This window comes from Trachymyrmex cornetzi, unplaced genomic scaffold, assembly GCF_001594075.2.
Source record: "Trachymyrmex cornetzi isolate Tcor2-1 unplaced genomic scaffold, Tcor1.1 scaffold380, whole genome shotgun sequence".
Taxonomy (NCBI): domain Eukaryota; kingdom Metazoa; phylum Arthropoda; class Insecta; order Hymenoptera; family Formicidae; genus Trachymyrmex; species Trachymyrmex cornetzi.
This window is the reverse complement of record NW_017298535.1, coordinates 289,497-306,179: the sequence shown is the minus strand read 5'-3', so window position 1 is coordinate 306,179 and position 16,683 is coordinate 289,497. Positions and strand designations below refer to the sequence as shown.

Here is a 16,683-nt window from a genome sequence, read left to right as displayed (position 1 = left end):
CAATCGCGGGAAAACAATTTGGCGAGGTCCGCTGGAATGTTAAATTATAGTTAAATTATTGAGAAAAGGGAAAAGCAGCAGAGGACTCGTGAGGAAAGATTTATGTACGTCGATACTAGGAGACAATCAGGAGAAAGGTTGTTGCAGCGAGAAGACGATAAGGAAAGAAGGCGGAGTACGATACGAAGTGGAAGAGTAAGAGGAAAGATAAGATACCGTGTCGAAGGAAGAAGACTGTCCTGGTTTGGAGTATTTCTCAAGACTTTCCGCGTGTTTTTCCGTTCGGGAGAATTGATTTCTCCACAGAGTCGTTGGTGAGTCGATCATACGCGTCGCGTTTGTCTTCATCCTTGTCGTCGTTGTCGTCGTGGCCTGTTGTTGTCATTGTCACCTGGGACGATGTGTCGCGCGTGTAACAATCGTCAAGGTAAACCGTCGTCTGGGATATACCGGTAGTAGACGATCGGTGGTGAATGGAGAGAGTTAACGCAGTGGGATCAGATCGCGCGTACAATTAATGTAAAGTGATGCAGTGCCGTAGTGTTAGTGACCAGTGCCACGTGCCCGTTGTTTGGATTACTTGAAGATGCCTTCGTCCGGTGGATATTATGACGACAGGAATCCTCTGCTCAAGGGCACCTTATCGAGGTGAGTCACAGTCTTTAATTCCTCGATCGAGATCGATCGTGACACTTTGAGGGGATCCTAAAGTCGTCTGTGTGTTTTATCAATTATTTATATATATATATATATAGAAATCCTTTTCCACAATTAAAGTATAAACAGTAATATAATCCAAACTGGTTGATTTTGTGCCAAAACGAAGAAAGTTGGAAAATGCAATTTTGTCATCGGCTTCTGGCGTCGACTCGTAATAATATTTGCTTTATATGAAAGTTTTGTACTTTGTACGTATTACAATATTGGTCATGAACAATGTTGAGTTCTTAGAATTAATCGCGTAGCGACACGTGTCAATGACACGTAAATCGTATATGTGTAAGTCCTATATTGATCGGTAAAACAGATGACTTTAGAATTTTCTTAAACTCGGCGAGTCTCGATATTATCTGTCGTAACTTTTAGAAAGTAGCCATCGTCATCAAGAATCAGGAATTTTTTTGAAATTTCTTGATAGAGAAGATTTACATTATATAGGGTAACGCACAAAGTTTGGTTGAAAGTGTGTTTATGAAATCATTATTTAGGTAACAACGTAATTTGTTATTGAGCCTGTAAAAAAATTGATATGTTTAATGATATGTAAAAATCTTGAAATTTTGATTTGGTTGATGAATCTGTATATATAAATTTTAATTTAGAATTTTATTTACTTTTTAAATAATCTCGAAAATATGTTAGATAATATCTATAATACAATGAATGGTTAAATAAAAAAAATATCAATAATTTTAAGTCATTGTTATATGCATATATAGATCCAAGTTTCATTATTAATTCTCAATTTTTATAATTAGTTTTTCTTAATTAGCGAAGTAATATAGAAAATCATGATAATACCATTTATCGCGCTTAAAATGTTAATTAATCAAATTCATTAGTAGCTGTTTAATTTTATGGTCGTTGATACATCCTGTGATATCTTCTTATTTTCATATATTTTCGAAGCGGAAGAGTGCAAGATACATCCTATTATTTTCTATTTAAAATGTGCATAAAGAGAAGCGCTGAGAAAGAGAGAGCGAGAGAGTTGCTTCTCGCAGAGTGAAAAGCACATTCCCCCCATATAGATGTGCCGTATAGTCTGTTTAATTAACAAACTAACGGTCAGCATTCTCAGTGCAAATAACGTTTAGTGCGACTATCTAATACATCAACTGTTAAATATATATATATAGTGGAAAAATTTAAATTAATTTAATTCACCACTACTCCTATAAATATATTGTTAAACATTATAAAATAGTGTCAATTTGTGTGTCAAATTGATACTGTATAGTGTCAAATTTAATCATTGTTTTAGTATAAAATAACGATATATTTGGTAGGGGCAGTGGCGACTTAAATTAGGTTAAATTTGACACTATAGATTTAACAGTGGACACCTTTATTTATATACGGAATGTATATAACGTCTGTAAAATTTGAGGTAGAAGATAAAAAGCTACGCTAGATAGATGTTAAACGAGAACGCGATGTGAAATGTTAGTGTATTTACATACGTCTATTGAAATTTTTAATATTTAACTAGAAAATATTTACTTCTGAGAACATCTCATTATTACGATATTCTATAACATTTTTAACATTTTACTGAAAGTATCTAAATCTCTTTATTACAATGTTTAATAATATTTTTATTACACTGAAAAAAATGCAAAATTTTAATAAATATTTGTTTAAAGAGTTTTAAGCAAATATTCACTAAATATAAATATATTATTTATTTGATTACAAAATTAATTTAATTTAATTTACATTTTTTTAGTAAGTAAAAATTTATTTATTGTAAGTAAATGTTTATATTTAGTACTATAATTCAAAGAAATATGTATTAAGATTTAGTAAATATTTTTCAGTGTATTTTACCTGAAAGTATCCATATTTCTCTTTATCACAATGTTCAATAATATATTTAGTATTTTAATATATATTTTTAAATATTATTTATACTATTATCTAAATGTTATTTTATCTGATTTTATCTGAAATATCCACATTTCTTCATCAAAATGTTTTATATTATTTTTTATATTTCACCTAAAAATATATCTTATACATTTCCTTATCACCATGTTATATATTATAATAATTTTGCGCTGTGAGATTTCATAATCTACAAAAGAGAGTGGTATAAATCGATGAGTACATAACAACTAACTTTTTCTTATCGATTTTTCAAAGAACGTCGATAACAATGATCATTGATAAACCGAAATGCATGCAAACTAAATAAGCTGTAACTTTAGGGACCTTACTTTACAAGGGAGGAGTGTTTTCTTAAGATTTACTATTCTGTGAAAGGTAAACCATTTTTTGTCTCTGTGCCTACGTCACAGAGATAGCATAAAGAGAGCGACAGTAAATTAAATTGAAATAATATAGAGTTTTTGCAATAATGTGAATTCAGATACGGTGAACACTAAAATTACGTTATCCTTTTCTTAAGTAGTTGTTAAGAAAAAGATAACCTGACCTTAACGTTCACCGTATTTGGATAAATGGTATTGCAAAAACTCCCTATTAAGTAAAAGAGCGATGTTAAATTTAAATCCGTTACTCGTAACGACAGTTTTGGATTTTGATATATTTAGCATTTGCAGTTTCGTCAAATATTTCGGTATACGATTCTTAAAAATGACGACCTCGATCGACGCGATGCACGACATCGCGTTATGTTGGTGAATTTGCAACTGTTGTCCTTGGCACGGCCCTGTTAAATGCAAAATAGTGAACGAAGGGCAGTTCGTGTCGATATCCAACTTGTGCCTAGTTTACGCACGCATTTCTCACAAGTGTGCAACTCGTGTGCGCAACCTCGATGCAACGGTCGAGCACGCACACATACAGCCTTTAATTTATTATCTCTCAAATGTGAAAAATCGCGGTGAACATCGTGCATTTATAAAGCAGAAAGAAACGTAGCAAAAGAGGTAACCAATTTAACAATCGATTACCAAAATATAGCAGAACATAAAAATATAAAATATAATATAAAATGAAAGCTAATTAAAGAATTAAAAGATAATAATAATAATAATAAATAATTTAAATAATGGAACATTAACTCTCAGTCTGCAATTTGGGTCTTTTTTTGACACAAGCAAAATTTCACTCTTAAATTTCTCTGAAGTAATGGAGAGTGGAGTTTCTCCTCCGTTCTCCTCTAAAAATAGGTATCTAGAATATCTTGTAATATCTATTTGAGAATATAATAAAGATATTGAAAAGAAACTCTGAATTTTTCTTTTTTGGAAAACTATAGAAAAGTAAAAAATTGGGCTGGATAAAAAAGATTCAGATTGCAGATGAAGGCGAATAAAAAAATGATTGCAAACGGAGAGTTAAATTAAATTTAGAGTGCATAAGGAAAATTTATTTTCGTATTATCGATATGTTATTTAAGAAAAACATCAACTTTGATGTTTTTTTCATTCTTTTTTGACTGTAATTCTTTTGTCGATAACGCGTGTAGATACTTTCATGTACGTACATACGTAGTCTAATGCTCCATACAAGTGATGCAAAATGTTTCGTGACTCAATGAATCGTCTCGTAAAGCTCATGATGCGGTATCTCCGAGTGTCAGGTTCACAAATAAGTACATACATTTCGTGCGTCAGTTCAACTTCGTTGTTAACGACGAGATACTCGCAACGATGTGAACGCAGTATCAACCAACACTTGAAACAATACTCACGTAACGCCGTCACAATTGTCCTCGAATTTCGCAAAATAACATGGAGGCTTACGCGGTGACTTATATTCAATGTAAACGTAATTAACAACCATGCAGCTGCTGGAATAATAATTTTGCTGTTTGCACGCCTCCATGTTGGAAATTCACACTGGAATATCACCATGGCAGACTAATTTACAACCATAGGTACCATATGTTTCCCGTTGACCCTGGGCATATATATGACATACAGCTGAGTCTATTTACGTGCATTAGGTTTTAAGTCGATTAGAAAAATATTCTGGACAAAGTATTTTTCGCTGCTGTAAAAAAAACCGTTCAATCCCAATTTTATAGTGGTTCCGTTTAATATTAATAGATTTGATAATTATATCGTGTTAAATTATTCTCATATGATTATGGGTGAGAACAGTTATCAAATGCTTTCGATAATTAATTTAACTAATTTAATCTGAATTGATATATAATGATGTTACCGTAAATATTAAATGGTATTACAGAGATTTAAATATTTAGATTTAATGAAGTCAGTATATAAAGATTTTTGTCCGACGGGCTTTTAACTTTTCTAATATTGAGTAAGTTAAATTGTATTGAATCTTCAAATTGTCATGGCAAAACGAAGAGAAAGTTGGCTTGAACAAATCCGGCCGATGACAATAATAACTCAATAACGAGGCAAGTTCGAAAGAGTTCTATTCGCGATTCCGCCGAAAGAACCGTTTCGAGTGACGTCCTGTCAATAAGAATTGCAGGCGTGGAATTCCTTTCACCATCGTGCGATCATCGTTTCGCTTCGAAAGAAGTTCGAGACGACTCTCGCTTAAGCACGACGTGAATCGATTTTTCGCGGCACAATCGGTTAAATGTTGATCGAAATCGCAATGTTAATTAATTACGATTGATAATTATTTTCTATATACAATGCGCTATGCAATTTTTGATATATTTTACGATATAGTTTACGATATATTTCCATGTTTTTTTGTATTGTTCCAAAAGAATTATTATTCACGTATTTCTGCCATTTTCGGGCTAATTTAATTACTGATTATTTTTGTAAATTTTATTCTAATGTTCGATAATAGAAACGCATTTGGTTAACAAGGTTATTGTTGAAAATTGAAATAACCTATTGTTCTGCTAAAAACATTAATTGAATGTTATATATATATATACGCTCTTCGCACATTTTGAAGTATTAAAATGAAATATTTTGTTGCAATAGTATTAAAAAGATAATTTAAAGAAGGTGATGATTGAAAAAGACTGTTTATATCCAACAATTTAACAATTTTTTTTCAATGTATGCTAATAAAGTAATGATAATTTAATCCATAAATAAATTAGTAAGTACTCACCTAACCGTGATAAAAATAATCGATTTTTTAAGTAGAATATACTTTAGATACCGTTTCCATATTTATATTGAAAGTGCTCGATTCTTTTTCGAGTATGAAGACGTCATATAAATACAAATTTCATGATAAGAAGTACGTGATTTATAAGCAATTGCTTATGAACATAAATTTTATATGTGCTTAATGATAAGGAATTAATTAAAAGTGATTGTTTGTAATTTATAATTGCTTATAATATAATTAATTTTTTATAATTAAGCGCATATGGATTCTGCATTTATGTCAGTTGCACCCGAAAAGAATTATGCATTTTGTATATAGATATATGGAAATAATATCTCTAAAATAAATTCCATTTAACAGGCTATTATTTTCATTATGTCTGTGACTTTATTTATATTACAATATATTATCAATATTTAAAATACATGAAATACTACTTATAAATATAGTTCATACATGACAGCTTTTCATTTGAATTATTCGATTTATATTTGATTACACATTTTTTTTATCGGAAAAGATAGAAGTCATAATAATGGAAAAATTATATTTTAACAGGCGATAAATTTAAAGTGCGATGTGAATATACTTGATTCTAAGCATCGTTAGGGAAATATTTATTTCCCATAAATATCATAATAAAGCAATTAATTTATAATATCCATTTCATATCGCTTCTATTTTAAATGCAAAAATGGTGATAAATATTTACTTTTCGATAAATAACTGCCGACATGTTTATGACTCACAGTTATTGGAGATAATTAATTTTACTAATAATCTTTGACGTTATCATTTGTTGTCTTCTGATGATTGTCGCAATCGCGACATTTCAAGAAATAATAATGTTTATCTAATTGTATTTAGAGAGAATCAATGTAAGGTTTGTTTCTATACAAAAGTTCCTTCTTTTGAAATTAGGAAAAATGATAAAAATAAATTATATAATACATCAAAACTTATATAAATTCTTTTGCGTTTAAAAAGTATATTCTAATCTATAAATGAATACTGATCATATTTGTTTAAGTGGACTAATTAATTAAACATCTAAATTTTATCATATAAAGAATTACATAATTTGCGTAGCTGTTAAAAGTTAATGATAATACATTTACATATATATTATATTAATTATATATATATAATATGTATGCATATATATATATATATATATATATATATATGTTTATATACAGTGAGTGCAAAAATAATGTTCATACAGAAGACATTTTTTAATAACTATTTTTAGAAAGTAAATGTTAATTGTAATCTATTAATAAAGAATAAAATAAATTGCATATTTTTCAAAATTATTTTTCCTAAAAAAATGTAATAATGCATTAAAATACATTATCTTAAAATTAAAAACTTATTATTTAGACGTACAAAAGTATTCGTACAGTCCAGAGCTTCTACAATCTCGATTTGAACATGCCATGGTTATTTTTGTGAAGCTTGTTTGTTTACGTAGAACAAAATAGTATCACACGTTAGATAAGTAATTAATATTTATTTTTTAAAAATAAAATTTTTTTCATATCTAACCTGTATTAATACTTTTTGTGTTCACTGTATACTTACGAATCAAATTACAGCACGTTTGTCGAGCCAAGATTTACGTAACGATATCTCCATTAGTTTTCCAAATTTCGAGCGGAATTAATCACTTTGCAGTTAGCGAATTCATAATATGAAGCGCAACGTCTGTTGATAATGGTACGTTCGAGGAACCAAGTAAATCCATGTACCTCTCGTTACCACACATCAATTATTTCGTAACGGCTGTGTTTGGCTGGTAAGAGACTCGGCACGACGTTAAAGCCTATTGTTTATATTACGCGGTTACCTTGATGTTTTTGTGTGATTTGAGCTGTGGTAAGCGAGCAGATGGTGGGGCGAGCCGCGTGACGATGCATTATCATGCATAACCCCTTTGAAACATGAGAGCAACAAGGAGCGATATACTTCCTGTTGTTTTTTATTCATGCTTACAAGTTATTTCAATAAAATTTAAATGACTGATTCTTCAATTAATATCTATCATATAATACGACATCAAACGTATACAGTGAGTACAAAAAGTATTTGTACAAAGAAAATATTTTAAAAAAAAAACTTCAATTTTAAAAATTTAATATTATCCAGCGAGAAATGAGTTATCGAATTGATATCGAATCAATATCGATACGATGATTTCAACACCAATTCGACGTCGATTCGACGTTTAATTGATGATCATTTCTTGCTAGGTAATTAACAATTTATTCATAAAGTATAAAATAGACTGTATGTTTCTTAAAATTATATATACCAAAAAGATGTGTATTAATTATAGAAAATATATTATCTGAAAAATAAGCGAAAATTAAAAGTTCCATTGTTTGGATACTTAAAAAGTATTCGTATAATCGAGAAATTTAGCTTATAATATCAGAAATACATGTGAAGCTCATTTGTATATGTTAGAACAGAATGTGTTCATTGTATAAAATTGCTAATTAATGTTTATTTTTTACAAATAAGACTTTTTATAAAAAATTTCCTTTACGAATACTTTTTGCTCTCATTGTAGATAAATATGAGCGTACGCGCGGAGGCATTAGTTATTCTATGCTTATTTCAATAAACACACACAATATTGAAAATATTATTTACTTCAATAAATTATGTCAATAAATTTAAAATTATTGATTCTGCAATTAATCTCTATTATATAATATTATATGAAACATATTCATAAACGTATACAGTAAAGAAATGTTTTGTATTTGTATTAGAAACGGTTCACTCAAGTTCTTGTTAAAATTTTGCGTCGAATTTTTAGTATATTTGAGTGTTGATTTAAATATAATGTGATTGTATTATTTGAATATTTTGTGTTAAATTGATATTCAACATTTCTTAGAGGTAAAATGACATCATTTATGAGTATAAGTGAACAAATGATATAAAAACTATTATAAATATTAATTTTAATTTTTAATGAAGAAATATGGTTGTTTAATTGTGTCAATGTTACGTTTTTGTGTTAACTTTTTACGTAACATTTGTGTTACTTTCTGATCTATTTATCTTAATTGTGTTAAATTAACACAAAGATTTGAATGGATCGTTTGGAACGCGTGAAATGTGTAAAATTAAACACAAATTTTTCAACTGTATTGTAGCGACAATGTTGCCGAATGGACGCTTATATCATGATGATAATAACATATCTCATTATCAAACGCAATTATTTCTTGAACTCAATGATGATTGGATTGATCAACTTTTTCGCGTTCTCCTCTCTCGACTCATAAGTCTTATCAAGATAATGTTTGTTCATTGAGACGAATGTACCTCGTGCAATTGATCCATTCCACGAAGTGGTATAAATGTAGCTCACCTATCATTTCCGTATTGAAACGTCGGAACAGCGCGCGAATCGTCTGCTCGAGTAATTCTCAAGTAACGGAAAAATGTGGCACACGTCAACTGTTTGTTAATAACGCGTGTCTGCGCAATTTACACGTTCGAAATGTATATTGAAGAAAAATCTGGTTATAATAATTAAACTTGAAATAATAGTTAAAGTTAAAGCTTTGATGAAATAATTACAATCAAATGTTCAGTTAATATAACCAAACTGTATAGATTAATTTTAATTCCAATTTGACTTACTTTTTATCTTTCTCTACTTCTAAAAATTAGAAAAAGATAAAAGAGTAAATTAAATCGAAATTGAAGTTAATTTACATTAATAGAAATAGATATAAATATTATTTTAGTTTTCCAATTATTACCAAGAGGTTAATGGTTGCTGTTATTATAGTTATATAATATTTACTTAATTATTTAAATATTGTACCATTAGGCTAAACAAAATAACATTTATTAGCTATTACCAGATTTCTTTTCAGTGTATCGCGCGTGCGATATTAAATCTCGAAATAATTTGTCGAACGCTACTTTATTAAAATCGTTAACTCGATTTTATTAGTCGTATTGCATAGTATTAAGCCCGAGCGCCGTGTGATTTTTCAGTAATTTATTCCGTTTGAGATTTGTCTGTTTACGAGACGCGGATGTCGAGGTGATCGTACCTTTCGTGTGATCCTGTTTCTTTTGTAAGATAAGATACGCGTCGCGTGCGACTATAGTCGAGCGTTGGGAGTGCTGCACAAAGTGCTGCGCGATCTGATATAATTAGCGCACGCACAGACGTGTAATTAATCCGTGTTTTTGCGAGTGCTGTGGGAGTGCAATGAAGACGTCTGAGAGGAGGAGCCGACTCGGAAAGCATCAACGGAGCAACGATGAAGTAATTATTCGCTTATTTTTTATATGATTTAGCTTGATACGCAAATTAGATTTTTATTTACTGAATTTTATAGAGCTTACACTGAAGAAAAGAATTTTTTTGAAAGTAGCAAAATTATTTTACGCGATCGGTAATTATTTATTGCTGATGTTAATTTTTTGGTCATTTCTGTGATGCATTCATTTTCATTTTGCTCCACACAGTCGGTTTGTACTGTTTGTTTGTATTTCGCTGCTGCGTGTCAAGTCGATAAGTGCTAAATTATCTTTTTTTTTGGGGCAATAAATCTGTGTAAGTTGCGTTAGATTAATTTGAAATGTATTTAAATGTATATATATATATATATTAATTTATAACTAAATGAATATAACATTTTACAGATTTATTGTCATGAAGGACAGGCTAGAATAGATTAAGATTAATATTAATATTCGATTCTCGAATGTGTGTAATCAATAATCGATTTATGATCTTTACAAGGATGCACGCACACTCATATTTATTAATATGCTTGACGTCGTATTATATGATAGATATTAATTGTAGGATCAGTCATTTGAAATTTATTGGAATAACTTATACGCATGAATAAAAAAACGACAGGAAATATTTTACTTGGTAAGCTTGGCAAAAAGTAATAAATAGTAGTGATTTTATTTATGCAAGAAAAAAATTAAATCTGATAAATATGTTATATTTTTTTACTTTTTGACAAGTGTTTTATAAACTTTAGTTTAAACAGAAGAGATTTTAATGAAATAATTGAAAGCACTATGAAAATATGATATATTAACCCTCGTATCTGCAATCACATTTTTATTTCCTCCGTCTACAATCTGAGTCTTTTTGTCCAAGTTTTTTTACTGTTCTAAGTAAAAACTTCTTAAAAAACACTTCTTAAAAAAAATGCGAAAACATTCAGGTATACTTTTCAATATCTCTGTTACGTTACCAAATAGTTTTTTGATAAGATATTTTAGGAAGAAAAATCGAACTTGATTCTCCTTTATTTATTTTGAAATCTTGAAAGCGTGAAAATTTCGCCTGTCCCAAAAAAGATCCAGATTGCAGACGGAGGGTTAATGATATTATTTGGACAATTTTCTAGTATCAAATATTATTATGGACAATTTTCTAATATCAAACGTATGTACATAATAGTTAATTAAAATTTTTTAATTTATCTAAGTAAATTGATAGAACGTACAAGAAAAAGTAAAACATAACAAATAAAATACTAATATTTTTAGAATATAAAATTTCATGGTGTTTATATTTTATAGAGGATCTCTTATATTCAGGGAATTAGAAGAAAATGATTATATATTATGTTCCTTTAATAAACGGAAATATAGGTACGAATTAAAAACATATGAAACAAAATTAAACATCTATGAAACACGAGAGGGAAAGCGCGTATTTTTGAACATAATATTTCCCTTTCCAAATATCACTTTAATAGACTTCAAAGTTTGTGTTTGGTCTCTCTATATTTTGGCCCAGGGTTGAATATTATGCAAACTGTTGCAGGAAATTAATCTGCTTTTATCAGAGAATATTTTCAGTATGCACATTTCATAAATATAAATAAATAAGCGTGTTCCAATTAATTTCTTTATAGTAATAAATGCGTTAATAGTTATCGTGTCTATATCTTTACAATTTTATTTTACTCTCAACTATTATTTATTTATTAATATTTTGTCTTAATATCATTTCATGAGAATTGGAGTAAATTACATGAATTTTTTCCGAGAAATCCGTCTCATCGCGGAACGAACTGATTTTTCGCGTACGGTATCGCGTCTTTTTCCACGCTCAATCCCGTAATGACGGTCGATGAAATTAAATCCTCGACGTCCGCGGCGAGTGCATTCTCGCACTCGGCTAACGAGCTTTCGCGTTTGTTCAATTTCATGCGTGCGGAATATGTCGGGCGTACGGCGGCGGTAGGTAGGTAGAAAACGCGGATGTGCGAATCAACGAACGGGGAAAAGAGTGTGCATGCTGGCGCCGCCCTTCTGCTCTCATTATCGTGCACGGCGATAGGGCGCCAAGAGGACGGGGACCTTTGCGGCACTTTCTCTATTTAATATCCTCCCCCCTTCTCCCTACCCCGGACTCTCGCAGCCGTATATACTGATATCGATTCGCGCACTCGCGGCAAATTGCGAGGATATAAGGTAATTGAACGAAATTAGGGGGTGGATAATCGAACGTCGGAGTTTTGAGGAAATTACGCGTGATTCCCCCTCTCCGCGATTCCCGACGCACACTCGCGTAAATCGCACGGTTTCTTGGCGTCGCGCGTCGCGTACACGCTTGTGCTTTTTTTTTATTCAGTGAGATTAAGAGGCGTATAATTTGAACGAACCTTTTTATGCAGCTGTCGAGACATACGAGAGTCTAAGAATATACCCGCGAAGAAACATAGTCTGCCTTTTCAGATCTTTCTTTCACATTCATTTTCTTTCTTCGAAACTGCGCGCTGAATTTACCGTATGCAAACACGCGTGTTGTCTGTTTTTTTAAGACTTTATACGTTCGTAATTAATGTTGGATCTAAAGGCAGCTTCTTTTGGCAATATTGCTCATCGTGCTTGAATTTTTTACGTAATTATTTGAATGGTTCAACAATATTTTTAGATTTGTATCTATCTAAATTTTTGAATATTTCCGCAGCTAAATCATTTTTTCGTATTGGTTTTACTCTCGCTTTTAGTTTTTTGGAACTAAAAATATATGAAACAGATATTTCGTTTTTGAAAAATTGTATACGAGATATACGTGTCATCTTTTATAGAATATTCTATAAATAGAATATTTTAATAAATTCGTTTTGTGAAACAGTTAGGTTATTTTCCACTTTACGCGTTTAATACCAGGTGCTAGTCATGCGTGAAACGTGGAAAGAGGGGAAAACGAAGTGAAAAGATAGGGGGGAGGGAGGCGCAAGAAGGAGACGATGGCGCCGTGTTTCTTTTCTCATTATCGTAGCCGCAGGGTTCCGACACTGTAGTAACGCCGTTAGTACGTTGACCTATTTTCCGCCCTCTAATCTCTCCCGTGTATCTCTGCATCGTCGATTATGTGACAGTTTTAACTGAATATCAGACTTATTTAATACCACTGGAAAAAAGAACTCATCTATTTATAGTAAACATCCTAAATGGGTACGTTATGTTTTCTTCTCTTAATGTTTATGAATCTCAATCTTGACATTATCATAATCATGTTACGGACCATCTCTTCGTTTCAAAGTTTTGATTTAATAGTAATTACAAAATTAATTAGATTTAGTTTGAAACAATTAAAAGTTGCACAGAATATTATAAAGAGCCGAAATTGTTTTCAGTGTGCACGATTAGAAGATGCTTTATTTGGAGTAATTTTTACACTGCATCAGTAAGAAAATAAAGTTCGCTCAAGTAGTTTTCTTTAGTGATACCGAAAAATCCTATTATTTATTTTATTTCTCTTTACCTTTTTATAGAGAAATATAATATAAATGAAAAATAAATCTATATACACACATATTAATCTTAAATACCGTTAAATTGTAAAACAATAATATGGAACGTAAAATTAATAATAGCAACTTTTAATTGGGGTGAAAGAAACAAGTTGTTTACGTAAAAAAATTAGGTAACTATTTTCAGGTTAATAAATAAAAATATAATTTTGCGTCCGCGATATAATCTGTATCGCGACGACGCAATAATTTTTGCACTCGGCGCTAAAATATTACACGTGATATATCCCGCGTGCGGAACGCGGGACTTATAAATTATTGCACAAGAATTGCGCTTTGATTTCTCTTTTTTATTATCGCGTGATATCAGACGCGTTTTCGCCCGCTATATCGGTGGGTGGTGGAGAGACCCGGGCAAAAGTGATCGAGTTGGTTCCGACACGAACGCAAACGGGCGACACGAGAAAAAGAGATTTTTGCTTCCTGGCTTGGGTCAGGCTAGGAGTTAGCCTCGAATAGGGGCGAGCTTATCGAGCGTACGCATCGTCACGCTTCGGGCATAGCTTCGAAACTTCGACTCCCCGAGCGAGTGGTTACGCTCAGATTAAAGTTATTTTCCCTCCATACGTGACAATTATACAAGATACCGTCTTATAACTTTACGTGTCCTCGCGTTCAATTTAGAACATTATTTTTTAAAGAAATGTTCTTCCTTTGAAACAATGGCTAATATTCTTTAAGTGCTTCGCGAAGTTTCTCCGACAATTTATTTCTCTCAAGTTTGATCTCTTTCTTCTTCGTTAATTGCTTTAATTAATTAACATTAAGAAGGTGTACATACACTGTGTACACTGACATTTATTTTTGTCTTTTTACACGGAAAGATGTTTCGCTGAAATATCAAAAAATTTATTATGTACAGATCTGAAAATAATTTTGTTGAATCATCAAAATAATTAATTGCTAGAACATCAAAAATTTTTGCAACATTGCTTGAGATTCCTGTGTAATTATTTTGATGGTTTAATAAAATTTTTATTTTAAATCTGCTGCTAAATTTTTAGATACTTCAACAAAATCATTCTTTCTATGTATAAATCCTTGTTACTCGGAAGTGTTTTATTTACCTTTCTATAACGATTTTAACCGTCGTTCTTATCTTTTCTGTCATAAGTTAATCAAAGTAATCCCCGTTAAAAATTTCCAGGGTAGCCGAATACGCAATTTCGACTGATAAGTATGTACGAATGGGGGAGGGGAAGGAAAAAGAACTTGTATGTATAATCTTATCTGGGGCTCGCGCTAACAGTGATATACGTGCACGTTGATTTGTCGTAAACTGCTTCGAAAAAATATATTCGATTTGTTAGCATGCCAGTTGTAGGAGCGAGCTAATTGGAGAGCAACCGAGGATTCTTTTAAATACGTTAATTATTTTCAAGTTGTCCGAATAGTTAATTAAATTTCTAGCTACAATCAGATGCGAATAAAAAATTATTCAATTTTCCAACGGTGAAACTAAACTGAAAGTGCTATCTGATAACAAAATCGATCTCCTTAATCCGCAGAATTTTCCGCGATAATCAACGTTTCTATGTAAATTAAAAGGCGTTTTTTTTTTACAGTATTTCGTATAAAAACGAGTGTAATTTTTATCTATTATTTCCACTTGTTTTAGTAATAACAATTTTTTTAATGATTTTTAATTTTAGAATGCTACTGTGGATGAATTTTCACCCAAGTGCTAATTCAAGTTTAATACAGTTTTGTTATTAAAATTTTGCTTAAATAACATTTAATAGGACTGATTAACATTAAATTTTATTTCTTTTTATATTAAATAATATTAGTTCAATTATTTTTTGCAACTTATAAAATAGAGTAAAACATTTTTAATTATGTGGGTGAATTTTCATTCAGTGTAGCGTTAAGAAAGAAAAATATAAGTATAGCATTTCGAGGTTAAACAGAAATTTCAAGATATGTCTAATTAACAAGCACTAACATTTTTAAAGACAAGATACTGGAATTTTTATTTTATATTATATATATATATATATAAATTAAGATTAGAAAGTATGCGATGATCGTAATCGAGAATATTGATTTTTATACGGAAAGGAATTCGAGTAATTCTTACTCGAGGTTATAAAAATCGCTATTTAATTTCCAATCGGCTTTCAATTTTGATTTATATAATTTCTACGCAACGCTAAACACGGAAGGAAATAACGTCGTTTAGTCGTACCTCGTCGAATTGACAATGATTGAATAAAGCAAGGCACTCGTGCGCCATCGATAATCCGTAGTCGAAGAGAAAGGCCGTGTAGGCGCTTTCGCCAGTTACTCACCGGTTCCTTCGACTCCGTTGCAAAGTGCGCCGAAACAACGAGACCGTGCAGTAATCCTCTTCGAGAAATGAAACGGCGGCCAGCCGAGGCCGTCGAACTCGTGCGGACGATCATATGACCTTGAGCTTGTGATAATCGTTCGTTGATAAAAGCAACAGAACGCAATCTCGCGATAATCGTACCATCGAATTTTTTAAGAATACCTACTTTTAATTCTTTCCTCGAAGTTTGCATATATTGATTATCTGATTCTAAGACTGATATTCATAATCGATTCTTATATTTAAGATTGTCTTAAATAATGTTTTGAGATTCTAATATGACCTTCTGATTTGTTTGTGACAGCTTAAGACTATATACTTAAGATAATATTAAATATAAGAATTGAGTACAAATATCGGCCAAACAGCTGTGTATATGTATTATAATATATAAAATACATGTTTTGCATGTTGATTAAGTTGCTTTTATCGCGAAATATTTTTATTTGTTCAAGTATTTAGTTGAAGTATTTTTTGACAAATGATTTCGTTATTAAGATAGACATAAATAATTTTGTTCAAAAGCATTTATAATCACATAATTATATATAATTACTTATATAAATATATCGTGCAAAAAATAGTGTTTATTTTGAAGTGATGTTCATTTCCCGATAGTACGTCTGCCTAGGTGGCCCTCTCCCCCCTCCCCACTTAACCAAATCTTAATGAATAAATTATATAATGCGCTATTTATGCGCTCTCAAAATCCGCAAAAATAATTTTGGTCTCATTTCGTTTAGCTAAAAAAAGAATTTTTTTTGTGGGGGG

General features: G+C 30.9%; 1 protein-coding gene across 3 annotated transcripts in view; it reads left to right on the top strand.

Annotated features, from left to right (window-relative positions):
* Positions 1-326: 326 nt before the first annotated feature.
* lilli (AF4/FMR2 family member lilliputian) overlaps positions 327-16,683 on the top strand; it is a 273,330-nt gene continuing 256,973 nt past the window's right edge. For all 3 annotated transcript variants that reach the window (XM_018511570.1, XM_018511571.1, XM_018511569.1), the window contains exon 1: positions 327-648. In XM_018511570.1, the coding sequence (XP_018367072.1) occupies positions 587-648 (62 nt within the window). In that variant the 5' untranslated portion in view covers positions 327-586. The remainder of the gene's footprint in view (positions 649-16,683) is intronic.